The 27,614-nt window shown below is 58.8% G+C and overlaps 1 protein-coding gene across 4 annotated transcripts in view; it reads right to left on the reverse strand.

Moving 5' to 3' along the window:
* Positions 1–683: 683 nt before the first annotated feature.
* Positions 684–27,614, reverse strand: part of SLC6A6 (solute carrier family 6 member 6) — an 83,893-nt gene continuing 56,962 nt past the window's right edge. For 3 of the 4 annotated variants that reach the window (XM_006078886.4, XM_006078885.4, XM_045163993.1), the window contains 10 exons: positions 25,626–25,758; positions 19,136–19,270; positions 17,893–17,996; positions 17,633–17,757; positions 13,845–13,957; positions 9,837–9,974; positions 8,762–8,864; positions 8,080–8,180; positions 6,804–6,974; positions 684–4,485 (listed from right to left, as the gene is read on the reverse strand). In XM_006078886.4, the coding sequence (XP_006078948.1) occupies positions 4,345–4,485; positions 6,804–6,974; positions 8,080–8,180; positions 8,762–8,864; positions 9,837–9,974; positions 13,845–13,957; positions 17,633–17,757; positions 17,893–17,996; positions 19,136–19,270; positions 25,626–25,758 (1,264 nt within the window). In that variant the 3' untranslated portion in view covers positions 684–4,344. The remainder of the gene's footprint in view (positions 4,486–6,803; positions 6,975–8,079; positions 8,181–8,761; positions 8,865–9,836; positions 9,975–13,844; positions 13,958–17,632; positions 17,758–17,892; positions 17,997–19,135; positions 19,271–25,625; positions 25,759–27,614) is intronic. The other variant, XM_044934240.2, reaches the window with a different exon arrangement.

Genomic DNA, 27,614 nt, shown 5'->3' on the forward strand with positions numbered 1-27,614 from the left:
AACGCTCACCCTGGCACTCAGCCTGTGTTGCTCTAAAGGGTTTGTCGCTCAGTCGTGTCTGACTCTTCTGTGACCCCATGGACTGTAGCCCACCAGGCTCCTCCATCCATGGGATTCTCCAGGCAAGAACACTGGAGTGGGTAGCCCTGCCCTCCTCCAGGGGATCTTCCCAACCCAGGGATCGAACCCGCATCTTCTGCATCGCAGGCAGTCTGTACCATCTGAGCCACCAGGGAAGCCCCAACTAATCACCTAATGCCAGGAATTTTCTGTCTTGAGACTAAGAATTGGCAGCTAACCTTGCATGGGCTCTCCCTGGTCTGCTGGGGGGTCGGCCCTCTGTGGGTGCTTGCGGCGCCTTCATTATCTCTGCTGTCTGTTCTTAATAAACCCACTCCTTTCTGAAATACTCCGTGTCTGGAAATTCTTTTCCAACCAGAGCTGGGACTCCACGACATTCACCTCAGTGTCTCCAACCTGAGCGAATAACACCGCGCTCTGAGGAATGTCTCCGGGGCAGGGCTGAAAGCCCTCTGCAAATGGTAAAGAGCTTGCTAAACATACGAGAAACGGCTGCGTCAGAATGGAACCCACACGTTTCGGATTTTAAAAGGAAATTTTATTTTCATGTTATAAGGTGATTACAAACTCCTCTAAAATAAAAAAAAAAAAGCAAAGATGAATTTAAAATATTGATATACATATTTATCTAAAAAGCCAAAGAGGAAAAGAAACACCCTGCAAAATACAGGGGTTCGTATCAGAAAACATTTATACACAAAAGCTTGTATACAGCGAGACTGAATTACACACCAAGGATCTTATTCAAATACAAATGCTCCTCAGAAGAGTCTCTTGTTGCTTGATATATATTTTTTTCTTTTACAAAAGTTTAAAATATCTTAAAAATAGTTTGAAGTTTCAAAAAAAGTCCTGATGAACCAGACATTTCTGGAAGGAGGCAAGGACCCACGTTCTCAGCTTTCTCTTGTGCTAAACACAGTCACAGTTGCCAGGGATTTGAAAATTAATTGGGTTAAAAAAAAAAAAATGAAGCGGACATCTCAATTTGAAGTCACATATATAATAAGATGCTTCAGCAGCCGCCCGCCCAGGGAACGCAGCAGAAGGTGTCTGCAGCGACACCCCTGGAGAGGGCGACCCTCCGGGGACCAGGGCTGCTGCTGGCTGCTGGTGTCCACGCCCCTGTCCGAGTTCTGATGCCTGAGCTTTGTGGTTTTGTGCTTGTTGGTTTTTTTGCACAGTGATATTCACGGCGTCCACGTGGACGGCCTGGCCCCCAGACCTTGGGTCTGAGAACTGGATGGGACCTCTGGCCACCTCGAGGGGGTTCCCTTGGATTCTTTCCTGGCCAGTCTCTGAGGCCTGGGGGTGGGGAGGGATGGTGGGGGGGGTGGGGAGGGCTGGGAGATGCTGCTGTGCCCCTGACCGCTGTGTGGCACCTGGGGACATGGGGACAGTCTGGGTCAGGCTGAGTAGAACCCCCTCTCCCCTTACACTGCCCTCCTCCACCGTCTGGGGGACCTGGGGTGAGAATGCGGGACCAGAGGCTTTGCAGAGGGAGCTGCCCAGGGCCCAGAAACTATCCAAGGCTCTATGATGGCTACGAATGTCCCACGTGGCCTCAGGCTAGGTCCTGCCATCTCCTGCAGGATCTCCCAGGCTCCCAACGCCTGGCTCCCAGAGGCCTGCTGGGTGGGGGGCCAAGGAGGCCGGGGCTGCCTGTCCCACTGAACTGCAGCTTGGGGTCCAGCTGGCCCCTGAGGACGCTCACAGGGTCCCCGGACTCTGGGGACGGAGCATGCCCTTTGCCGTAAGGCTGGTCTTTGGTCTTCAAGGCGAACGTGCCCCTTTGCCAATGAGGGCGCTGACTGGGGGACCCAGGAAGCCCCTCCATCACTGGGGACCACAGCAATGAACAGGGCCCAGGCAGGCCCAGCTCCATGGAGCATCTCCCTGGGTAAGACTGTCCTGGGGCTCTTCCCCATTTCTGCACCCCTAGAAACATCCTTTAAGCCTCCCTCTTGCCTCCCTTCCAGATTTGGCTGCAAACATCAGAATTCCGTCCCAGGTAGAGCACGGGTGGGGGTGAAGGGGGGCTGCCCAGAGACAGGCGAACCAGAGTCGTGAGCCCCATGACAAGTTTCCTTTATGCAGAGACGTCAGAGGCACATGTCATTACACAAGGTACTCACAGAGCTGAGTTCTACGGATACACAAGAGCTAGGGGGTCAGGCAGGAGGCTCGAGACTGGGGCCAGGTGCCCCGGACCTGGTTTGGGAGAGTGGCTGACCTTCCTTCCAGGCAGGGCCTGGGGACTTGGTCTGCGTGTGTCTTTGGTCTAGAATTTGGTCTGGGAATCGTAGAAGAAGGGGCCTTTTTCGGGCCGTTTCCAGAATGTTGCGATTTGCCAACCATCCCGAAACGCAGTGGCCTTTCGCCGGGGACTGAGGCCCCCAAGCCCCTGCACGTGACCTGTCCCCAGTCTCTGACAGTGGTTAGTTTACTAAGGATCCATAAGACAAAGGAGAAGAGGTCACATTGCTACTCGATAAAACCAGGAAAAAACGAAAACAACACCATCGACTCAGACCCGGTGGCAACCATAAGTACACAGTGAGATGGGAACGCAGACTTGCCGACGGTTTGGAACAGGATGGGTTGCTGTTTGGCAGAGTATACGCCGTGGAGACAGGGGCCTGCGACCACACGCCAAAGATGGGAGGTTCAGAGTCCCCTCTGCCCCCTGGGAGGGCGGCACCTGAGGCCCCAGCCCTGCCCGGGGTTGGGGAGGGGGGGTCCCAGGATTCATAGAGCCCCTGCTCTGAATGCTGACCTGGACCACGCTCCACAGCCCCCGAGGCGATCACTGCCCTTCGTGCGTGACACTGTTTCGGTTTACTTTAGACTCTGGGCTTGGAAGTGTCTGTTTAAATGGCACAGTTTAGGTCCAGATGCGGGCTGGGCGGGATTCTAAAGGTGGGGTGCCTTTCGGCCTGGTTCAGAGTGGGCTGCCCGTTTGAGGGTGCCTGCCCTGACTCAGCTTCTGCCGCGGTCCCACCTACTGCACGCCTGACCCCTGCTTCTGCAGGGGAGGGGAGAAAGCGCTACGTTAGCGCTACCTCACCCAGGTGATCCGCGTGGGTTGCACCTGTGCCTGAGCTCACAGGAGAGTGTGGGGAGCACCTTGCCCCAATGACAGCTTGCTCCTGGCGCTCCCTGCTAGGCACCAGGGTGGCCCCGGGCCGGGGTCTTCAACAAGAGCCTCTGGGAGACAAGGATGAGCTGAGGGTGGAGAGAGGAGGGGAGGAGCACCCCCTCCCCCGACACCAGGCCCCCTCCCGGGCACCTGGGCACACATCCTTTGGTCCGCTGGCTCACCCCCCACCCCTCACCAATCACGCTTCTCCTACAGGCAGCTTTGAGAGATGCCAGCTGGGGGGTCAGCCAGAAGCTGATAGGAGCCCCCTTCTAAGGCAACAGACCCATCTGTGTGAGGTCTGGAGCCTTGAGACCCCCAGTTCCTGCGGGGCCAGCCTCCACTCGCTCCAGGGGACGCCCCGGGGAAGGATGCCTCTCCCTCTCGCCCTGACTGTCCACCCTCAATCTTGAAATAAAAGGGACCCTCCTGATGCAGGGGCTCCTGGCGCTCTCAGCATCAGACGTTCGCCTCTGGGTCTCCTCTGTGGACTCTGAGTCCCTTTACTTGAGGGGTTGGGTTACGGTTTGGGCACCTCTCCTGTTGGCTACGATAAGCGTCACTAGGCACCTTCCTCTCTCCAGCCCCCCGGGGTCTGGCCAGACAGCTGTTTGCTTCACTTGAACCAGGTCTGTGGGTACGACACCTTTAAAATTCCACCCAGTGTTCTGGTGGGGTGTGGGGGGCAGAACTTTCTGTCAGCTGCACAAGCACCGAAGAACTGCTTTTAAAAATGAGATCTATTGCTGGCAAGATCTATTCAAGTGGTGAAAGTGTTTGACAATCTCTATGTGTCTACATAGTTACATGTAAAAAAAATACAAAGAAAATTTTACCAAGTCCCCATAAAATACATCTAATTCCGTATGAAAGTTCTGCCTTGCCCCGGACGGCTGCCCGTGGGTTTGCTTTTTTTGTACAAAATATCCCCAAATCAAAAGGAAATACACATACACCCAACACCGCACACGCACACACACACATACACACACAGAGTAACAATTTCTGTGACAATTGAAAAAATAAACAAAACCCTAGTGCAAATATAAAGCTCTGTAAACCTGGTCCTATGAGAATCTAATGTTAGTAAACAGCAGGAGAGCAGCCTGTCCACTGGAGAGAGCTCACATCATGGTCTCCACGATGATGTGCGTGGGTTTCCTGAGCGTGTTGTTGACGGCCATGCGGGAGCTGTAGGGCATGGCCCCCTCGCGCTCCACGGCCCAGCGGTTGGGTTCCCTCGGGGTCAGCAGGTACTTGAGTCTCTGCAGAAGGAAGGGGGCAGGTGTGGGGAGGCGGGCCAGGCCCTGTAGTTTCCCTCTTCACCCCGCGTCCTGTCGGTGTGCTTGACCTTCGCCAAACCCCTGCCCTCTCTGGACCTCCCATTTTTCATCCACTGGCAAACAGAGGCCTTAAACCAAGGTGCCCCAGGCCCTGAACGAGGGCAGAGCTCCTGGCGGGTAGCTTCCTTGGCCAAGTCCTGCTTTACACACCTGAGCGCCAGGGGACTCATGCCTCCACACACTTTCCCCCACAGAGCTGAAATACGCTTCCTCGGGATTCTGGTCCCCGCTATCTCCCTGACTTGCAAAGCAGTTGAGTTTCTGCAGTCTGTATGCCCGAGGCTGGATGATTCTCTTGAGCCTCCCATGGCTCCTTCCCAAACTCCCCCATCTCCACAAGCTACAGGCCCTGCCCTCTCCACGTCCCCGCTGGGGGCCTGGAGACCACGCTGCCTGTGTCTGCGCTGCCCTGCCCATCAGAGAGGCCAGAGGCTGGACCACCGCCTGGCGCAGGGCAGCTGGTCCTTCCCCAGGTTGCCTGATCGCAGGATGGGTGAGGGGGAAAAAAAGCCCCTCTCAGGGCACCCAGAAAACCAAAGCAGAGCTGAGACTTGACCCAGGGCTCCCGCCACCCAGCCCACCTCCTGCCAGGTGGCCATTCAGAGGCTTCAAGAGGAAGCAGGGGTTAACAGGAAACCCTCTGTCTCGGCATCCACGTTCACCGCGGGTTTACAACAAGGCTCAAAAGCTGCTTGGTAAAAGCTACAATATTTCATTTGAAAATCCAGATCCACCTGCTCTTTAAAAACCACAAGATAGGGCAAGCCGAGGCCCACACCTCTTTGATAACCCGGGGTGGGGGGTGCGCTAGAATTGGGAGCCTGACCACCTCCTGGGACGGTGCCCGAGACCCCGCCCCTGGTCCCCCGACACCCCAGCTGGGACGGCTGCCTGGGCCTGGGAGGAACCATGCTGGAGGCCAACACAGGTGGGTGGCGGGCGGCTGCCTTCAGAGGAGGGGGCTTCGGGGAACAGTCAGGTCGGGTCTGGGGGATGAGGATCGGATGTGACCTGGGGGGTGGACTCGAATTCCTTCTCGACACCAACCCCGCTCTGCCCAAACCTCTAAACTTGAGATGGAGCAGGATTTTAAAATTAGGCTCCCTAGGGACAGAAGGCAGTGATCTCTTGGGGCGGCTATGAGTGCTGAGCACTCAGCACCGCCATCCAATGCCTCCAAATAGCCCTTCAGCCTCTGGGTGGCAAGAGAAATTCCTGGAAATTCCTGGGGGAGGGGCTGGATCTGTCCCAGGCACATTATGTCGGTGCTTTGGTAAATGAGAGGGCTATTCAGCATTCTGGCTGAATCCTGGGGTCCTTCCTTGTGGCCTCTGAGGAAACACAATGGACCCAGTGCGGCAGGAACACCCCAGAGGCTTTCCTGGCCCAGACAGACCCCAGCCTCACGGCTTCCTCCCTGGCACACCCCTGCCTACTTCCTCTGTCTCGGGAAGGCCTGTCCCCTCCTCCCCCACCCCCCACCCCTCCCCGCCAACCCCCGACCAACGACATCTCCCCCCACAACCAGTCCCCTGCCCACAAGGAAACTGCCCAGCCCAGGAGGGAGCCAGGGCCCCCGGACATCCTGGCTCCAGATTTTTAAGAGAATAACAATAAAAACAGCCCAGAACAAAACAGGGCTGTCCTGGAGCCAGCCCAAGCCCAAAGGTTAAGGGAAAGTCTAAGAAAAGGATTTCTTGGAAAGAGCCAGGGCCTGCAATCTCCAGGACTGTTGGAGGAATTTCAGAGAGGATGGTGGCAGGATCCGGGGGGGTGGACGGGGGAGTGGGGGGAGGGGACCCCCAGAGGCAGAGACCCTGGAGCCAGAGCTTCTGTGCGGTGCAGAGGGGGCTTCTTTCCAAGGGTCCGGCAGCAATCGGGGCCACCGGTCGGAGAAGGGGGACACCAGCGTGGGCTGGGCTCAGCCCTCCCCCCAGCTCCTGTCTCAGAAACAGCCCGGCCCCCTGCTCTGGGGGTGAAGCCCTGGCTCTCATCTTGGCATCTGAAGCCGCTGCCCCCTGGCCTGCTGCCTAGCCCCCAAAGGTGCTGCTGCTGCCCCATCTTCCCACCATGCAATCTCCTGCCCGCAGCTTCAGCCACGCCGCAGGGCCAGGGAGGGGCCTGGGGCTCAGAGAGGGCCAGCGCGGCACCCCAGGTCACATGGCAAACTGCCAGCTGGCTGGCCTTCAGCATCCTGCCCCCGGCCCAAATCCCCCAGGCTGGGGGCCCTGGGTGCTTACCACGAGGAACGGCCCTTCGGTCTGGCCGAGGCGGATGACCATGACCAACGGGACACACACCATGGAGGAGAGGGCCAGGCACCAGCCCAGCCCGATGGCCCAGGTAGGGTACCTGTAGACTTTGTTGTAGGTCAGGGGTACATACTTGACAAGAGAGAAGATAAAACATCCCTGTGGGGAGACAAGCAGCGGTTAGAGGCTTCTGGGGCCAGGACGGGGCCCACCCGAGGGGCCCACACTCTTCCCCCTCTGCTGATGGAGTGGTTGCCCTGCTCAGAACACCCTGCCGCTCCCCAGGGCCTTCTGGACGCAAGCCCCTCCTCTGGCCAGCAATGCCTGGCCCCCTGCCCACTGCCCCCTCCTGTATGGCTACACTCCGGCTCCCCTGATTCCTCCCAGCGTCTCAGCCCCCCCCACCCCGTGCCCCCTGGGACCTCTGGGCAGGCTGCTCCCGCCCATGGGACCACCTTCCCACATCTTCTCTGCATCCCAGCTGCCCACATGGCTCGAGTGGTAGAGAGACCGCCTGCCGTGTCCCTGACTACCCGGGCGGAGCTGGGCAGGACCCTCAGGGTGCCCTTAGGATGAACCACAAACACACACACGTGTGCGTATGCCCAGGTGCCAAGTCGCCTCACTTGCACCCAACTCTGTGCGACCCCACGGGCTGCAGCCCGCCAGGCTCCTCCGTCCACAGGGACTCCCCAGGCAAGGATGCTGGAGTGGGTGGCTGTGCCCTCCTCCAGGGGATTTTCCCGACCCAGGGGAAAATCGAACCCACCTCTCTTACGTCTCCTGTGTCGGCAGGCGGGTTCTTTACCACTGGCGCCATCTGGGAAGCCCGCTGGCTGCTACAGTGGCTGGCATTTTGTGAGGGGCAGTTTGTAGCTCAGGTGAAAAGAGGGCACAGCCGCTCTTGGGGGTAAAGTGACGGCCTATGCAGTCACTGCTTCTCAGCCCCACATAGGTCGGCCTCCTTGTTTAACAAATGGGGACACGGGGGCCCCACAAAAAGGGACACAGTGGCCTGGAGACAGAGATCCCTGGGGGGGATCCCCCGGCACCCGGTTCCTAAACACGGGGGACAGTCTACCCCCTGAGCTCCCCGTGGTCTGAGCGGACAGTGGCAGCCCGGACCCTGCCCTGAGGCCCTGCTGACACGGGTTTGTCGGAGGCCAGCACTGAACTGACGCCGAGTTCCCAATGGGCGGGTGGGTGAAACCGTCGAGCCCTGGGGTAGGGACGGCTGCCCACGGCTGTGTGGAAGGACACTCACAGTACAGAGAAGCGGGGTGACCACGGCCCAGCAGTACTTCATCCAGGGCCCCGGCCGGTAGCCGATCATGTCCTCAATACCATCGTAGAAGTTATCGCTGCCTGCAAGAGTCAGAGGCAGATGGACGGTGATCCGGCGTCCCAGACATGGCATCCGCCCTGGGAACCTCACGGCAGGGGCTCAAGGGCCGTGGGGTCAGGGTGGGGCGAGGAGGAGGGGGTGTCTCCAGGGCCTCACCCAGGTGTGTGCACCTCCACACCGCACAGACCCAGCACACGTTTATCTGAAAGGATCTGATATTCATGGGTCACTGGGTAGATACTGGCCACCTCAGGCAGAGTCCCAAATCCTGCTGTGGCCATCCCAAGGACTCAAGAAGGTCAGAATGGACCTTTCCTGGACTCCAGGGGTGCTTCATCAAAGACAGACCCCTGAAAGGCCAAGCTCTGTGTTTGTCAAGGCATCCGGTCACACCTTGAACCTTCAGCCTGGGGAGAAGCTTCCACATGGCTACGGTCATATTTGTGGTGAAAGGGGAGCCTGGAGAGGAAGGGCCCAGGTAGGGAACAGCCTTTGTGTTTGACTCAAAATGAAATTCCCACGAGAATTCTGTTTCTGGAGCTTCTAAAGAAAGAAGCCCAAAGGGGAGACTCAAGAAAAGTAGGCCAACGTCTCTACTCACCATATATCCAGGCAATAGCAAAACATTCAAAGAACGCCACCCACAAAAGGCAGACACCGCTAGCTGCATAGTAGTCAAAGAGCTGAAACACGTACATGCCACCCTGTGGAGAGAAAGCCAGAGGAGGAGAACTTGCTATTTGGCCTCTAAGTCCCTCCATATATAAAGAGTTCTGGTCTGTCAACAAGAAATAGAAAGCCCAAGGTGGGGGGTGGAAATTGGGCAGAGGCCATGAGGACCGGATAACTGTGTTAAAAGATGCTTAGAAAGGGAAGTCGCTCAGTCGTGTCCGACTCTTTGCGACCCCATAGACTGTAGCCTACCAGGCTCCTCCATCTATGGGATTTTCCAGACATGACAAATTTAATTCAAAAAGTAAAAACTTAATTTAAAAAGACACACACAGAAAGAAACAGAAACAAAACATGTCTTTCCTAGCATAAAAACAAATGGGTTCGCTGAAGCCTGTTTCCAACGGAGGGGCTTAAAACCCCCGGTGGCCGACGAGAAGACTTCAGTGAGACCGAGCTGCTTGGCGTGTGAACCTGTGATCTGCCTTTCAGGGGGTGTTTCTTACAGACACTTCGAGAAACGCATTTGTTTTGAGTTCCGGGAAGGAAGACTGGGGACGTGAAAACCTGATCTGGGGGTCGAATGCAACCCTGTGCTGGAGAATAAGGAGAGATGGGTGGTGAGCGCTGGGGAGATGAGCCCGCGGCCCCAGCTAGGCTCACACGCTTGGCTCCCTTGCAGGCCGGCCGGAGAAGGGCCACTGCCCACAGCAGTGGGGACGGAGCTGCTGTCAAAGGGGATTTCAGCCGGAGCACCCCTTCCCTTCTCGGGAGGAGGAGGGCCGGGGGGCAGCAGGTGGCCACGGTGTTGCCAGGGTAACAGGGCAGTGGGGCGGGGCATCTGGCTGGAGGGTGGGGTCGTGAGTCACCTCCTGCTGCCCCTGGGTGGGGTGGGACCCCCCAAAGGAGGGACGACCTCAGTCGGCTGGGCCCTCTCACCTAGCCGCTGGGTGGGGCGGCAGGGAGGCGGTGTGGTCCCCTCGTGCCAGGCGGGAGCCACCTACCTCCGTCACCATGGTCAGCCCCAGCAGGTAGCTGACGCAGCATATGGAGGCAATGAAGATCTCCCGGTGAAAGCCCTTCCTTAGCAAGGACGGGTGCAGGTCAACCAAGGACGTGATCTGTCCTTCCACTTCCACAAACTGGGGAGGGAAGGAGAGCCATGAGCAGCAGGCCAGCATCCCTCGGCTCAGAGAGGGGCGGGGTCACGTCCACGTCGTGGAGGGGCTCCGCGTGCTGCGTCCTGCCCCTCGGGCCGGGCCTGGCGGGCTCCGCATGGCTCTCCAGATAGTCCACGCCCCCGAGGCCCCTCCGCCCAGCACACTTGCTGACTGGTGTGTCAGCGCGGGCAACCTCCCGCTTGGGTCTGGGTTTTCCTGGGAGCCAAAGGTGCTGTACCCCTATTTCTGGGCCTTGGGCACCCAGCCGGGCCAGGTAACAGCAGCACGTGACCTGCGGGTGGTGACCCAGGCAGGTCTGGGCTTCAGTTCCCAGACTGAAGACACTCGGTAGTCTTTAACCCTGCGGGGACCGTGGGCTCCACGGGAGGATTCTGTACACGTTGCATGCACGCCCACAGGCCCATGTGCATGAGTCCAATGCTGCCCGCCACCCCCAGAACTCATCCCTGGGCTCCCAAAGGTGATGGAAAGGCCAGTCCATAGGTAACCTTCGAGGGTGACCCTTGGTCTTTCTAAACCTTCCCATCGTTGCACTCAACGATTTATCCCAGGGTGGGGGACGTTCCACATCAGTCCACAGAGTCACCTCGGCTCTCAGACGGTGTTAACCCCATCCTGTGGATGTATATCACAAGGATCTTTGTGGCTTCACGACCTCCAGTGAAGGTGCCCCGCAGGCGGATTCCAGCCCCCGTGGCGGCCGACCTGGGCGGGACCATGCCTGTCTGTAGGCACCGCGATCTGCAGCCCAGTAGTCTAGAGGTACAGTTTGGGGTGAAAGGGCACGCTGACGCATTTTAATTGGAGTGGCCACAGCCAAACGGCTCGGCCAGCCAACACGCCCTCTGAGGCCATCAGAGTCTACTCGACATCCAAACGCTAAAACCTCAACCCGTCGGCTCTTCCCTCTGGGACAGACACTGGGAGGTTTGCTTCCACAGCCTTCCTGCAAGACATGGCCAACCGCCGGCTTCTCTGGAAGCATCAAGGGAGAATCAGGGAACACACATATGGGAGCAGGTCCCTCCCGTGAGCTCAAAGGGGCCAGGAGTTCAGACAAACAATGACCAAGAAGCTCTTGGAAGGGGTCCCAAGAGAACAGGGGGCAGGGGCTTAGACCTCTGATTGATGCCTCAGCCAAAGGGGTGCTGAGTCTAAACTGCCAGTGAACTAGAGCAGACTGGCAGCTTTGACATTAACCTTGTAAAGGTGTCAGAGACAAAGGTTCTTTCCCTTTTGGAGATTTGAAAATCAAAGACGGCAGATCCAGGGTCACTGAGAGTCAGGACCAATACCGGCACAAGCCCCTCGTTGCCGAGTCCGCTGTGGCCCTGCGGGGCACCACGCCCCTCCACCAACCTCTCCAGACCTGACTCACTTAATAGGGACACAGCCCTGCCTTCTGAGAGCCTCCGCTTCCTTCGCCATAACGTGAGAGCATCCTGCTGATGCTTAAAAGCCAGGTGGCGGCGGGAGGAAAAGGGGGTTTTGGTGGGGACAGACTTCCGTTTGGGAAGATGAGAAAGCTCTGGAGATGATGCTGGTGGCGGCTCGGGCAACGTGAGCCTTAATGCACTGAACAAACACTTAGAAATGGGAGCTCAGTCGCTCAGTCGTGTCCGAATCTTTGCGACCCTATGGACTGTAGCCCGCCAGCCTCCTCTGTCCAACGGGATTTTTCCAGGCAAGAATACCGGAGGGGTTTGCCATTCCTTCTTCAGACAATCTTCCCAACGCGGGGATCAAACCAGCGTCTCCTCCTTTGCAGGTAGGCTCTTTACCTCTGAGCCGCTGGGGAAGCCCTAAACATGGCTAAGAGGGTCAATCTCATGTTATGGGATTTTCCCACACACGACATGTGAAGCCTGGTCTGAGCGGACACCTCACAGGGTAGGGCCCTTATCACGGCTGGTGCTGGTGTATCTATAAAACCTTCCCCCACATCTCCGAGTTCACACAGGCTCAGCGGAGGGATCCCAGGGCTCAAATCCCACCACACCCCTTCCTGGTGAGTCAATTAGGCAGGTCGTTCGGTGCTGCGAGCTCCATGCTCTGAACCAGAAGAGCTCGCTCAGGGCGACGCTGCCCTGGAGAGCTTCAGGCTTCCCGAAGTGAAGGGCCGTGGGGGGCCCGGATCCGAGGCGCACAGCCTCCACCAGGCCCCACCTGCCTCCCAGGGGAAATCTAATGAATACCCACCCATGCCCCTTCCACCGCCCAAGAGGCCAGTCTGGAGATGGCCTGCTTTGTCATTTATTAACCTCTTTCTGTTTTCTTTTTTGGGTTTTGCTGAGAGCTCTGGAAGAGGTTATAAAAGCTGGCTGCCGGGGGCCTCCGAAGGCCAAGCTCATTAACCAGGGGTGAAGGATGGAGTCCTCTTGCTGTTTACACAGCTCAAGTTCATCAACAACCACTCCAGTTATTTTTGTTCCCGTCTCCCAGTTGTTTTCCTTCGGTCTTATCTGCTAATCCTGGTCTTCTTTCTGGCAAACCCTCTGCTCTGCTCTGGACCTTGCTAGCAGACCGCCCTCTCTCCCCTGCCTGACCTTCTGAGACTTCCCACCTCCCAGGTCCTGAGTCCCCAGGGGCCCATCTGTTCACTGGCTTCGAGGCCGCTGCCTGGGAGATGGACGGTGGGCAAGGTTCTCTCCTGAAGGGATGCAGCCCCCACTGCTCGCAGGGTCCCAGCTGACCAGACTTTTGTGAGGCATTCGGACTCCCAGCTGGCACATGAGGCTGCCTGTCAGTGACTGACCTCGGATGGAGGCCCCTGGGTGGCCCTGAGCACGGGACTAGCCCGCCCTGCACACCCTAACTGCCCCCTCTTGGAGCCACACCTGTATTCTCGAGAAGGCCTCAGCGAAAACACACCTATTTCCAGGGAAAGGTGTCCCAGGGGCTTGCTCTAATGTTCTCCGGGCACCACTGACTGCTCCCTATCAGGAAGCGCGCCCGGCATTTCACGTAAGGCAAGGAAGATTCAATCATACCCATTTACCGGATGAGGAAACTGAGGCGAGGGTGGAGGAAACGTGTTCAACAAAGCAACACCATGGGGGCAAGTGGGCCTGGGACTGAGTTACTCCATAGGCAGACGCAGCCCCGGCTGACGCACACGGACACACCCCGGGGAGGGGGGAGGCTTAAGCCCTGGAGGGCTGGGGCATGGGGGTTAAGAGGTGCAGGGAATGACGACAGGGTAGCGGGGGGTCCTGTTTGTGTGGGGTGGGCGGGGGGTGGTTAAGCGAGGCTCTGGGGGCTTGGTTTCCCTCAGGACTGTCAGTGGCCACTCGCGCCCCGGACAGCCGTGTCGGGCGCCTACCCGAACGGCCCGTGTGCTGGGTCCCGCCGGGGCCTGCCCGGGGGCTCCGTGCTCCGCGGCGCGTGCCACCAACTGTGGTCTCGCCCTTCTCCTTGTAGCCCTGGGCCCACACCCGAGGCTGTCTCTCTCTCCCCCACTGAGGTCAAAGGCTCGAGCTTTGGCGCAGATGACGTCCTGCTGCCGTCCTGGGCCGTTCCCTCCGCCGGGGTCCAGGAACCCTCGCTGGCTGCAGCTGCTGCAGGCGTGACGTGAGGTGGTGTGTGTGCGTGTGTGTGTGCGCGCGTGTGTGTGTGTGTGTGTGCGTGCGTGTGCGTGTGTGTGTGTGCGTGTGCGTGTGTGTGTGTGTGTGCGTGTGTGTGCGTGTGTGTGCGTGTGTGTCGGGGGTTGCAGCCAGCTCATCACAGCGCAGAGGGAGGCTCTGCCAGAACCAGGTGTCTGAGGAGGGGGGCCTTTCCTCCCTCGCCCAGGGGCAGACCCGCCTGGGGACCATCCCCTCACCCTGCACGTACCTGGCTATCCAGTCCAAGCAAGAGAAGCATAATGAAAAAAAGGATGGACCAAAATGTGGGCAGCGGCATCATCGTCACGGCTTTCGGGTAGGCGATGAAGGCCAGGCCGGGGCCTAAGGGGAGAGAAGATGGGAGAGGTGGGCACAAGGGTCATCAGTGCCCGAGTTGCCCCGAGCCCGGAGCCACACAAGACACTCGGGGTCCAGGGCGGGTCTCCCCAGTCCCCGATGCAGGGGCCCGCCTGGGGTGAGAGGCCAGGCCTGTTCTCACTCGGGATGGGACGCGCCAGGGCTCAGGCGGGGGCCCGTTTTAGCATCTGTCTCCTACGCAGCAGCACCGCTGTCCTTCTCAGGTGCCACGTTCCGAGTGGACACCAGTTATAGGGGTGGGAGACGGGACCAAGCTGGGACTCAGCCTGCCAGCTGGGGAAAGGAGGGGCTCCCCTCCCCAGAACCAGATACCCACACCAATGTTTGCTGGAGGGAAGCAAAACCAGGGAGCGCTCCGGTTATCTGACCACCAATCCCAGTTTGCAGAGAAAAGCTTTCCACTGAAACAATGAACGCGTGGCCAGAAAAAGGAACCCGGAACCATGCCCTGCGGGGCCCGTGTGTCTTCAGGGTGCATCTGTGCACCCACCCGAGCACCCTGACAGCCGAGGCCCAAAGCTGAGGGAGGGGTGAGCAGGGTAAGACCCCAGGCGGGCAGCCCCCTGGCCACTGTGTAGTCCTCCGCCCAGGACCTCCTCTCTCCACATCACCACGTGCCCTCAGGGGGCGGTCTCCCCGCAGGGGTGGGGGGCAGGCTCCCGTAAGTGAACCCCAAGGAGGCTTCTCCTGCTCAGATTATCGGGTGCTGGGGCCACTTCCTTGGCAAAGGGCTCTGGTCTCCAGGGGGTGCTCCGATATATATGCAGGGAGAATTCCCACCAGCTCTGGGGGTGCCTCCAATTGCAAACATCCCCTCCCGCCTCCAGCTGGGCCTCAGAGAAGACAACCGGGGGAAGGGCTGAGTTGTAACCGAGACCTGTGGGTCCCCCAGAGGGTCGGGAGCCGCAAAAGAGAGAAGGGCTTGGGCTAAAGAAAAAATATAAAGTAAAATCCAAAACTAAAAAAAAAAAAAAGTCAAGAAATGTGAAACAAGCAGGGCTGGAGGACAGGATATTTAAAACAGTAAAACAGGGTCGGGAACAAAATGAATGGTCTAAGAAAGAAAAACAAAAAACAACTTTGAAATGAATTGCAGCCAGAAACCACATCGCACGGCGTTGACCACACGCGTGGCGGCGAGGGTGAGTCGCTTTACGTCCAGAGTCCACCCCGATGTAAGCAAAGTCCAACCGTAATTATGACCGTGTCCTCAGAGGCGATGGTGGAAAACCCCCAGGAGGGGTGCAAGGGCGCTCGTCCCAGCCCCAAAGCCCTAGCTGCAGTAGGACCCTCGTCTCCACGGGGCTGGGGCCCCCTGGGACCCCCACGTCAGCTCCGGCCTGACCGTAGGTGGCACTGGGAGGGGTCAACCCAGCCGCGGCGAGACAGATGTAAAATGGGGCCCCCACCCCAACCCACCCCCGCCCACCCGCTGGGCCCCGAAGCTTCTCAACAGCTACTTCCGTATCTCAGTGTGTTGCCTTTCTCGAGCCAGCCTCGGGGAGAGGGTGTGAGCATCCTTCTCGGAAAGCAAGGGGACTGAAGAGAGAGGGCAGGGGACATGGCAGCCGCTGGAGCCCCTGGGGCAGCAGAGACGCCCACGCTACGCTTCATTCACAATGTCCACGCCTCATGGCTAAATGATTATCTTGTTCCAATGCACTTCGCTCAATATGGCGCTTGTTAAAAAGCTTATTAGCGAAATAATCACCCTTGATGTGTCGGCTGTTCAGACATCACCGTGGGGAATAAACGACAAGGTCTTTGAAGTGGACGGGAATAAGACACAACTTAGCTTGACGGTCAAGACGTAGGTTACAGGACCTAGCTGTCCGTAGAGAAGGATCTGTTTCATGTACCGACAAGATTACCTCCCACCGCTCAACTCCCTCCACGCTCCTGGCCATTCCCCACCAATCAGAATTGGTTGGCAAGCCCTCAGCTGAAGAAAAGCCATGTGCAAAGGGGGTGTCAACTGTCTCCCCTCGGTCACTCTGCCAAACTCCCACATGGGCGTGGCTTCTGCATTTCTGCAACTACTTCCTGTGTCCCTCAGTCTCTGGCCTGCCTCTAGGGGCTCCCAGGGAAGGAAAACTCTGTCTAAAGGTCTGATCTGGGGCCCGGGACAGGGTAGAGGAGCATGGGACCAAAGCGTGGGCTTGCCAGGACTGCCCTGCGGCACCGGGTGTAGGAGGAAGGGGCCGGGGTGGGGGGAAGTGGGGCCTGGGGCTCTGAGAGGCTCACACACCATGGGCCAGAGGCCGTCACATACGTGCAGGGTGGGACGGGGAGGCCGGAGGGGGCACCTCCTCACATGAGAGGGGCCTGTCCAGCCTCTGGTGGGCACCCTGCCCAGGACACCACAGATCTGACCTTGAGCAGCCCTTGCTCTCAAGCTGCTGGTGGCAGGGGTGGAGCTGACCTCTGAATACACGATGGCGAGGTCCCGAAGCCCCAGTACTAGGGGCTCCGGCTGCCGAACCAGGACACCATCCTGTGTTTCCAACAAGGGCAAGGACTCCAGTCTGGGCCCCGACAGTCAGGACCTCGCGGTCTCCTCTTGGCCCTGAGAGAAGCCTCAGCCCTGGGCCCTCACCTGCCCCTCGGTGACCCCTGAGGGGTCCTGGCAAGTCGGGAGGTCAGGCTGGGCACAAGAGCAACAGCCGCCCTCTGGGTGACCTGGGCAGGAGGGGAGGAGGGCAGAGGAGCAGGAAAGGCAGACCCCGGGGGTCCTGGGAGTGAGGTTCTCAGCACCACACGGAAGCCGGGCAGCTCAAAGCCGCGGGCCCAGGACCCGGAGCTCGTGGGGGGCACCTCTTAGAACTGGGCACCTAGGCTTCTGAGGCTCTGGGGTCCTGGCAGCTGAAGCCCTCACAATTCTCAGGTTCCAGAACTATCTTGCTGGAACCCCAGGATCCCAGCCTCAGCCTCCAGGCTCTGCAGACTCTGACCCTAAGACTATCTCCACTTGCAGCTGTCTTGCGGGGGCGGGGGGGTGTCCCACCCATGGAGCCCACACCCCCAAGGGGTGGAGGGGTCCCCACAACCTACCCCCAAACTGAACGTGTCACCGTCCCAGAGGGTGGCCTGTCACACCCGGTCCTTCCCCAGCCCGGGCAAAAACGGTGGGTGCTTGACACAGGGCAGAGACCGACCCAGTCAAACAGGAGACGGTGGTGGGATGAATGAAGGGGTCGCTTAGAGCAAAGTGCAAAATACAGAAACCGAAGCTGAGAAGGTGGCGACGGGCTGCCGACGGGTGGCTGCCCTGCCCCTGAGCTAGGAAAGTGCTTTCTGTTGCTGAAACCAGGAGTTTGCTATAGGGAAGGACAGGGAGTGGGTGGTGTGGGGGAAAGACCACTTGAGAAGTGCTGAATATTCCCCGACTTGACCAGCCCCCGTGTTTCTGCCGTCCCTGGGGCAAAACCGCAGTGACGATGTTTCCAATTTAGCTTTTGAACTCTTTGAAACCTGGGGGACATCATGGTGCGAGAAGGGGGTGGGGTGGGGGTTCATTTCAGAAACCAGGCTCATCCCCGCCCAAAGCCCCCTGGGCGGGGGTCTGGCTTCATGCCTGCAGTACTCGGCTCACACACTAGGTGGCAGTGCCCACCACCACTGCCGCCGACACCACCATACCTGACTCAGCCACATCAGCAATGTCCACCCCTTGCTCTTGTGCCATGAAGCCCAGGATGGAAAAAATTGCGAAGCCAGACACAAAACTGGTACCACTGTTCAGGCATCCCAGCAGCATACAGTCCCTATGTTACACATATGTCAGGGAGCAAGTTAATTCACAACACAAGGAAGCCACGCTCCCTAACTTCTCTTTTTTTTTCTTTTCTTTAAACATCATCACTTGTAAGGCCTACCAGGCCTGCCGGCGCAACACTTGCCTGTATGAGTTGTACTTGTACTTATTGTAGCTCCCCAGCGAGGTCATGGCCCCCAGGCAGATGGCGTAGGAGAAGAATATTTGGGTCCCAGCATCGATCCATACCTGGGAAGGGTGCGGGGAGGGGGGGAGGGTGGCGAAGAAAAGACAAGAAGGGTCGTCAGAGCCGGCTTCCTGGAGGCGGCGGCGTGGGTCCCAAGGACTCCGCCTCGAGGTGTGCAGATTCTCCATGCGATTGGAGCATCTGTGCTGGAATCCAGGGTGCAAGCAGAACCCCAGAAGTCTAAGAGCCCCCCCACCCCAGTTCACTGAGCATCAGGGTTAAGAGGCTTTTGAAGCAGAGGGACCTGGAGTCCAACCACGGAATCATCGTGGGCAAGTGAATATGACCCCCGGAGCCTCGGTTTTCATACCTGTAACGTGGGCTCCGCTCCCCTGCCCCACAGCGCTTTTTTTTTTTTTTGCAGCTTCAAAGAGTTAAGATTTAGCCCAGCGCCAGACACACGGTAAGGCTGCTATCCTTATGATCACTGCTATTGTCTGGGCACCCCCGCCCGAGTTGGAAGTGGGAGGAATTCCCGGATGGATTATGCAGGCAAAGCCGTTCTCCAGAACCTTCGGCAGGCAGCCCCTGACAGCCTCCCAGCCGTCTCCCAGCTGTCCTCTGATGATGGCCGAGCCCTTGCCCCCCACCTCCCACCCAGGGTGACAGGACCATGGGGAAGAGACCCAAAGTGTCACAGGCCCTTGGGGACAACCTAAAGGCTGAGGACCCTGGGGACAAAAGGTCCTGAAATGGGCCAGTGAGATCTCCGACCCCTGCAGCCACGTGGCTGAGTGCCTCGGTGGGGGGGACCATTAGTGTTTGCCCCCCGACCTTCTAAGAGGTCACAACTCTGAACTCCGCCCTCAGCCCAGGGCGCCTCCACGATGCAGCCTCAAGGCTGCCGTGGGCAGAGGAGGAGACCAGCTTCCGGAGACGTCTCTGCCTTACCTGGCGCCGTGCCTAAAGCAGCCTCTATAATTGGCCCGCCTCGGGAGGCCTCAACACAAAAAGATACACACCGCTGGGACGGCCGGCGGGCACCATGAACAACCCGCTGGGGTCCAGTGGAAAAGTACCAGGGCTGAGTACTCCCCGGCTCCATCTGGGCCAGAAGCATGGGCACGGCTTCAGTTTCCTCCCCCATGCCGGCCCCGGGGGTGGGGGTGGGGGGTAGGGAGGCCACGCTGCCCCGCGGTACCTCTGGGTCCTCCAGGCGGCTGATGTCGGGGTACAGATAGAACTTGATGCCTGCGCCCGCGCCGGGCAGCGTCAGCCCACGGACCAGCAGCACCAGCAGCATAGCGAATGGGAACGTGGCCGTGAAGTAGACGACCTGCAAGGGGCAGGAGCCATTCAGCCACTCAGCAGACCCTCCTGCTGCTGGTCGAGCCCCAGCACCCCTCCGAGGCAGGCGCTCCAGAGCCAGGCTCGGTGCCGCCCTTGCTGAGGGACCTGGGGCGTGACGCTCACCCTCTCTGGGCTGCAGGCACCTCACCGGCAACGTGGGTGTAAAGCAAGTACCCACCTCACACACAGACTTACTGACACTCGAATCCTGCAAATATTCACGGGGCCCTGGAAATACAGAGAACCAGTCCCTGCCCTCACGGAACTGACATTCTAGTGGGTGGAAAAAGGGAAACGCACGATAAGAGAGTAAACGATCGCGGGTGAACGCCCAGGGGCTGGCCCACAGCGTGTAGTACGGATCAGCTAAGGTTTGCAGGGAGGCCTGGAGGGCTGCAGTCCACCGGGTCTCAGAGTCGGACACGAATGAGCGACTAAACATTCGCAGCGTTAGTATGACTTGTGGTTCAGAACCAGGTAAGTGTGGGTTCAAATCCTTGCTCCGTCCCCTCGGGTGCTATGTGACCTTGGCCATGATGCTTACCCTCTCTGGGCCTGCGGCCTCATGTGTAAAATGGGGATAAGAGAAACAAAAGGCCTCACTAATGGGCAAGGCGAGGATGCAATAGAATGGCGGTCACAACGTGGTCAAAACAGCACAAGGCAGGTGGTTGCTTAGACGTGCGAAAAATGGGGTCTTTTGTTGGCCGGGTGGTTGTGCAGGAAGTATCGGGGAACTTCTGGAGAGGAAACCAGGATGGGTCGCGCCTCACGTCCCAGGCAGGGTGAGGTCAACGCCAGGCGGGGACCACAGATGACCCAGGCCACGCCTTTCCATCCCCAAGGGCCCTGCCCTACTTCCTCTCCAGGCCTGTCCCCAAAGCACCAGCCTTCAAACCTCCTGTGGCCTCCGTTTACAGATTGGATTTTCCCAACTTTCACTCCAGCACAAGAAGTCCTCAAGGAGGGGGCATGTGCCTGAGCGGGGCTCAAAGGTGTCCGGGGGCACGGACAATGAAATCCTGCCATTTCAGCCAGGCGCTGGCTGAGCCAGGTCTCCCGAGCAGCAGCCCACTCCATGCTCAGCACGTCCCCAAATCGGTGTGTGCTGGTCGCCTTGCTGACGAAGGACAAACAGGAGCCGGGCGGGGCTCCCAGACATCTTCAAACCACCACTGCGCACAGGGCATCTTGGTGTGTGGTGGAGGACATATGAAAGTCCGTAGTGACCAGCAGAAATGCTGAGACTAGCTCACGGAGCCCCCAACTCCTCCTGAGGGGGCCAGGGGACCAGGGAGGGGCCACTGCATGGCCAATGCACCCATTTTCCAGGTGTGGAAACTGAGGCCCAGAGAACAGGATGAAGGTTCGCGGCGCTGGGGGAGAGGACAGTGCCGGGACAGTATGGGGCACTCCCGGGACCCAGATAACAGACAGAGGCGGAGGGTGACAGAGCCCCAAACCTTGCCCAGCTGCCGCGGGAAGCCTGGGTGGAGCCAGTTCTCGGATGGAGCTGCCATCCCTTTGAGTAGAAACAACTAGAAGCGGGCTTTGAAAGGGCGTGAAGGAAGCTCTCAGGGCCCGCTGGGCTCAGCTGCCCCGGGCCAGTGCCAGCAGCCAGGGTTTACCGAGCGCTTCCTGTGTGCCAGCTGCAGATGCCCGTGCAGTAACTGCACTCAGTGGGTCTTGCCCTGACCCCGTCCTGCAGATGGGGAAACCGCGGCCCGCAGAGCCAGCCCTTGCCCACGGGTCACCCAGCACTCAGGCGGCAGAGCTGGATGGTCTAGAACCTGCTTCAGCGACAGGAGCACAGCAGGAAAGAGCCCCTCGATGTCTGCAGTTTGTCTGGTCTTCCCCAAAAGCAGGATCCCGAGGGCTCCAGGGCTCAGGTCGGAGATCGGGCTCTGCGGCAGGCTGGCTGTCAGACCCTGGGCAAGCTACAGCCCCTCTCTGGGCTCCACGTCCCCACCTGAACCAGCTGGGCTCTGAAGTTCCCTCCAGCTCTGCTGAGGAGTCCGTATCTGGGGCCCTCCCAGAGGGGCGGCTCGGCCTCCACATCCTGGGTCGCCTGGCGGTGGGCTCCCCAGAGGACCAGGGGTAGAAGGGCCGCCCTCCTTCCGCCTCCACCATGCCCTCCCTGGACGCCCCTCTCCCCGGCTGCCCTACAGGCTGCTCCAGAAGACAGGAGAGCCCTCCGCGTCCCAGGGACCAGTGGGCATACGTGGAGGGCGGGGCCGGCCAGGAAGCCACAGAAGGGGCGAAAGAAAGACGGCCGGCCCTCAGGCTGCTCTGGCCCCGGCCCGGCCCACGCAGAGAACAATGGTGCCGACAGCGGCGGGCGAGGGCGGAGGGCAGAGGGCTGCCGCTTCAAAGCGCACGGGGGCCCCAGGCTGGGCAGGCGGGCGGGGGCCAGGGGAATTTATGTCAGGGACACAGGACGCCTCCGAGGCTGGGGGTGGGGGTGGGTTCCCTTGTTTCCACACGTTCGTTTCCCTAGCACTTCTGCAGCGCTTGCTGTGTGCCAGGCGCTGTATAACTCACTCATCCTGACGACTGCAAGGAGCAGACTGTCACCTACATTTTCTAGATGAGGAAACAGAGGCCCAGTGGGGTCTCATCAGGGGCCCAGGGCCAGCCGGCAGCAGAGAAGGGATTTGGGCCAGGCCGGCTGGCCTGTGCGTGTGTGTCTGTGTGTGTGTGTGTGTGTGTGTGTGTGTGTGTGTGTGTGTGTGTGTATGTGTGTCTATGAGTCTCTAGGTGTCTATGTGTCTTGCCTGTGTGTCTGTGTATATCTGTGTGTCTGTGTGTATGTCTGTGTGTGTGTGTGAGTGTGTGTCTGTGTCTGTGTCTATGTCTGTGCAAGTGTGTATGTCTGTATCTGTGTGTGTGCCTGTATGTGTCTGTGTGTTTGTGTCTGTGTGTGTGAGTGTGTCTTTGTGTGTGTGTGTGTGTGTGTCTGAGTGTGTCTGTGTTTGTGTGTGTGTCTGTATGTGTATGTCTGTGTCTCTGTGTGTCTGAGTGTGTGTCTGTGTGTGTCTGAGTGTGTGTATGTCTGTCTGAGTGTGTATGTCTGTGTCTGAGTGTGTTTGTGTGTGTGGCTGTGTCTGTGTATGTCTGAGTGTATGTCTGTGTGTGTCTGTATGTGTCTATGTATCTGTGTGTCTGAGTGTGTCTGAGTGTGTGTCTGTGTCTGTGTGTGTCTGAGTGTGTGTCTGTGTGTACGTCTGTGTCTGAGGGTGTGTCTCTGTGTGTGTGTCTGTCTGTGTGTGTGTCTGAGTTTGTGTCTGTGTATGTCTGTGTGTGTGTCTGTGTCTGAGTGTGTGTCTGTGTGTACATCTGTGTCTGACTGTGTGTCTCTGTGTGCGTGTCTGTGTGTGCACGCTTTCTCCCCACGCCCAGGGCAGCACAGCTCTCTCCGTGCGGCCTCTCCGGCAGGACACCCTTGTTTTGCAGAATCTGCCGAGGCCCAGCCCCTGAGCACCATCCTCTCAGCCTCCTGGTGACTCTCGGGATCCCCTTGGGAGCGGCTCTGCCAGCCGCCACCAGTGGGCCTCTGGTGGGGGCCCTGCGCCAGGATGCGGTATTTTTCCACTCTTGCTGGCAAACTTCCATGACTGCTCTGAGCCCGCGACCCAAAAGCCCTGCAGCCCAAGTGCCCTGGAAACTTACAAAGCCAGCGCCTCCTCCCCGCCCCTGTGACGGCGGGGAGAGGGTGGCCAGCCAGGCACCAGGGGGACGCGCTAGTCTCTGCCGCCCTGGGCTTCCTCTGGGGAGGTCGTCTGGGCAGCGCGGATTGCTCACCCCAGAGGCCCAGGGCCGTGGGTCTGCACCCAGGGCCTGGCAGGCCCCAAGCACCTGTGCTTGTGTTTGGGGGGGGCACCACTCATTTCACACAGGGGGAAACTGAGGCTCCTGGGGGAGGGGACTGGCCCCTGGTCACGCTGGCTATGGGCGCAGAGCCGAGACCCCACACCAGGTCTGGAGAGGCTGGCCTGTGCTTGCGTCTGGGATTTGAACTGCTGGTGGGGTTCATGGGGCCGCCCTTCCTGTGGGAGGGTCTGGATCCCTGTCACCCCCTGCGACCTAACGTGCTGTGAGAGCAGGCAGCCACAGGAGGCAGGAGGATGCAGGGCCCCGAGGCTGGGCGCCGGGCTGCCCGAGCTCAAATGCCACCCGGGCTACCGACAAGCTGTGTAGACGTGAACAAGTCAACCTTTCTGCCCCACCGTTTCCCCCAAGACATCTCCTCTTACCACTTCTGTAAAGCAGAGTAGGAGCCACGCATACATCAGATGTCAGGAGATGAAAAGAGCTGAAAATCAGAGCTGGGAACGGTGCCTGGCCCACGAGCAAGGCGCAGAGCGTCTGCCCCACCATCACAATTTCTTGGATGAATTGAGCAGCAGTGAACCCTGGGCCAAGTGTCAGACCCTCAGAAGGACGAATGCTGTTACACACAAGGGGACTGACATCCAGGGATGCCAAGTGACCTGAACTCAGGTCTTGAGCCTCCCAGGCCCGGGAGCTCCCTTCTCCCCACCCCGGCCACGCTGGGGTCAGCCACTGAGCAAGGCCACAGCCAGGATGAGGCCATCCGGCCCCCACGGCGGCCGCAAACCTGGTCTATGGCCAGAGCTGGAAGTCACGGTCAACGACGGCCGCTGAGGAGCTCGAGGAAGTCCTCGGATCCTCCCTGTGTTTGTCCTGGCTTCCCCGGGGGCTGGCCCCAGCCCTGCTATTGTTCTGGGGGCCACGCCTGCCCCTGGGGGCCCAGAGCCTCTTCTCTGGGGGCGGCAGGGAGACCTCCAGCCAGTCACGTCCGTCAGCCGCCGAGGGACAGCCCTGCGTCCTCTCCATTTCGTTTTGACTCTGGTCTCCTGCCCCTGCACGTGTCTCGGGGGAGGCCCACGGTTCCTGGCGGACATCAGCTCCTCCATCGGACTAGGGGCTCCCAAGGGGGTCTGGTCGGACACACCTCTGGGCCTTTGAATGGCTTACCCCTCACTTTCGACAGATCTACGCCTCTAAGCGCCCTTCTTGGTGAGCCTTGCCTAAAACCAAACCCAACGCGCCTGTCTTCCTCCACCACGTTATGCGCCCCCTTTAGCTCTTGTCTCTTTAGATCGTGACTTTACCTAAGACGCCCTTCATCCGGGGAGAACTCGCAGTGACTGTCCCTTCTCCCAGTGACGTCACCCGCTGCCCATCACTGTCCTTCAAATGCCACCTTAACTCAACTCTTTTGACCTTTGAGGACTTCTCTTAAAGAGATTGTCCAGGATGCAGATGCAAATGATGGGGGTCGGGGGATGGCAGACAGGGCGGCACGTTAGGGTAGACCAGCCAACACCTATGCTGTGGCTCAGTTAGTACCCCGGGTTCACCCCGGCGAGCCCAAGGGAACCCTCTGTGGGGTCTTTCGCCACCAGGATGACTATGGTATTATATTGGCCAGTGTTCTGCTTACCAGGTCATCCATCGCCCGGCTCTGACAACAGGTAATATTTCAGTTACAGGCTAACAGTTTCATCATTGACAATATACCAGCTACACCTAAATCCTGCATCAATAAGGTAACACGAACTTTCAGCTTCCACCTTTGTCACCAGCTAACGTCTTGGTCACTATGTAACATATTAACCAGCAGCAGATACTTCAGCGACAGCCAGCACTTCGGTTATGAGCAAACGACTTAACGATCGGTGAGAGCTCTCCTTAATAACTAACATCCTAGTTAACAGCTGAAATGTAAGGCCTAAGATAATTCAGTTAATCTGACTTAGCGGCAAAAATGCCGGTTGAGAAGTTTTGCTTCTCAAACCTCGGTGCACATTTGCATTATCTGGGGGAAAAGTGTTCAAATGCAGCTTCTGATTCTGCAGGTCTGGGGTCAGCCTGTGGTTCTACATTTGTAAAGAGTCGATAGGGGATGTTGAGGTTACAAGGGTCCCCGTGGCTGGTGAGCAGTTGGTAGCTAACAACACCGTTACCAGTTAACTTTGCAGTGGCATCTCAGGGTTTGTTATCCGCTAACATCCACACAACCCACCACTCCCTAAAGGGGTACCAGTGGTGTGTGGGTGCTCGGAGAGCAGACCACTCCATTTCAGGAATCTTGCGGGCTGATTGTCAAACGATCAGTAACTTGAAATTGGACCCGCTGGGCCGGATTTGCATCGTGAAATGGGCAAACGCCACAATCAAGGGGGCTCCGGGTTTGCTAGGCGAACTGGTTAATCAGGACCAGTTTCGAGCAGGAGGGCCCCGGGGGCGTGGGAGCCGAGCCGACCCTGCAGAGGGCCAGGCTCCACGAGGCGGGAGGAGAGGGGAGCACAACTCACTTTGCCCGTGGACTTGACGCCCTTCCAGATGCAGAAGAAACAGACCAGCCAGACGAGGAGGAGGCAGAGAGCAAGGTCCCACTTCAGAGCGCCCGGTTCGTCAATTCCAGAAGACAAGCTCAGCACCTTCCGCCTTCAAGCAAACAGAGCCCCAAGTCAGACGGGCCGGCCTGGGGCTGGGAGAGCCGGCACCGGGATTCCAGCAGGCTGGGGCTCAACCCTGCCTCCAAGCTGCGGAATCCCGCTGGTCTTGGGAAATCTTAGGTAACACCAGTTTCACAGAGTCATGGGGAAGCCAACCAGGGGATGAGTCTGGACTCCTGAGTCAGGCACACGGGGGTTCTATCCAGCCAGGCCTCGGGCAAGTTACGTTAAACCCCTAAGCCTCAGTTTCCTCATCTGTGAACTAGGTACTGATTCCCCTGTAATCGATTCTCACAGACCCTTGCAGTGCTCCCTGTGGGCCAGACACTGGGTTCCAACTGGGCTCCAGCATGTAACCACTGACTTAACCACTTAACTTAACCACTGGGGGCTAGTTACCCAACTGCCTGCCTCAGTCTCCTTGTCTCTAAAATGGGAATAACCACCTGCCTGCCCCCACCCCGCCACCCCACATGCTCTGTCCTATCCCTCTTTTTTTGCATTTGCCCCCATTCCTTATCTGGGTCTCTCACTGAAGGATGCATCTCCAGGGTGTTGGTTCTCTCTGGGGCTGCAGGACACCCACACGCCTCTCCGTAGGGGAGGAGAAAAGCCACACAAAGTGCAAACTACTGGCCCTGGACGCCGCCAGCAGCCAGTAGACCGTGGCGGCCATTGCTGTCTTGGGGCTGAGACCCCAGGGCAGCTCCGGGCACCAGGGAGTGCTGCTTCCTCCCATGCCCCCGGCCGGGGTTGTGACGGGCTTGGGAGGAGGTGAGTGAACCGTCTGAAGGACAGTCATCACAGCCAGCAGCCCCACTCGGTCCAGAGCCTTGCTGACCAGGGGAGACGCCCACAGTGCTACTCAGACACGCCCCGAGGGGCAGACGCCTCCTGGAACTGGGCTGGGGCCCCCAGGCTGTTGAGAGACCATGAAACTTAACTCCCAGAAACTGACCCCATGGTTCCGGAGCTCCGACTGCTTTGGCAGTGACCCAGGGCAGCCGGGCTGAGCACAGGGACACTGGCCCCCGGGCTCGGTTGTCACAGGCTCATGCTCCCCAGGAGAAGCTGGCTCCCCAGAGACCCAGCTCCCTGTTCAAGGGCCACAGTCTCGGGCAGGAGCGGCAAGGGGGGCGTTTGAAGCCGCCCTCTGTCTCCTCTTCTGCAGAACACAAACATCAGCTCCTGCCCCCAGACCACCCGCAGCTCTCAGCCAGTCCGCAAGCAGGCCGATCCCCAGGCTCAGGGCTCAGAGGGCCCACTGGCCCAGGACACGTCCTCACTGCTTCTCAGTTTTTTCCAAAGACGCTTCAAAGCGAGGACCTTGAATAAATCCAAGGTTCCCACCTCCAATGGCACTCGGGTGAGGCCTTTCTGAGGGTCACCCCAACATCCAGGGGCTCCCCCAGGCACCGAGGTCACATCAACGAGGCTTCTCTAGTTTATCTCATCTGGTCCAAGGGCTGGAAGTCACTGGCCCCGTTTTACAGATGGGAAAACTAAGGCTTGGAGATCCACTCACCCACGGACACACGGCCAGCAGGTGGCAGAGCAGCCGCCCTACACCGGGGCTGTCCGAGCCTCAGAGCGCTGCTCTCGCGGCTCCACTACCTTTTTTGATTAACACGGAAAACAGAACCTTCACTACAACAAGAATCGCTCCAGGCCTTGCTTCGGCAGGGCTCACTGGAGCCTCAGGGCCGGGGGCCTCCTCACGAGGCAGGCTGTGCAGCTGGTCGAGTACAAACACATGGGCCTGGCCCTGCGGTGGCTTCAGAACCAGGCCCTTCCCCGCGCGGCCTTCACGGCTCGGCTCCTTCCATGAAGCCGGGGCCTGCTGGG

Source organism: Bubalus bubalis, chromosome 21, assembly GCF_019923935.1.
Source record: "Bubalus bubalis isolate 160015118507 breed Murrah chromosome 21, NDDB_SH_1, whole genome shotgun sequence".
Lineage (NCBI taxonomy): Eukaryota > Metazoa > Chordata > Mammalia > Artiodactyla > Bovidae > Bubalus > Bubalus bubalis.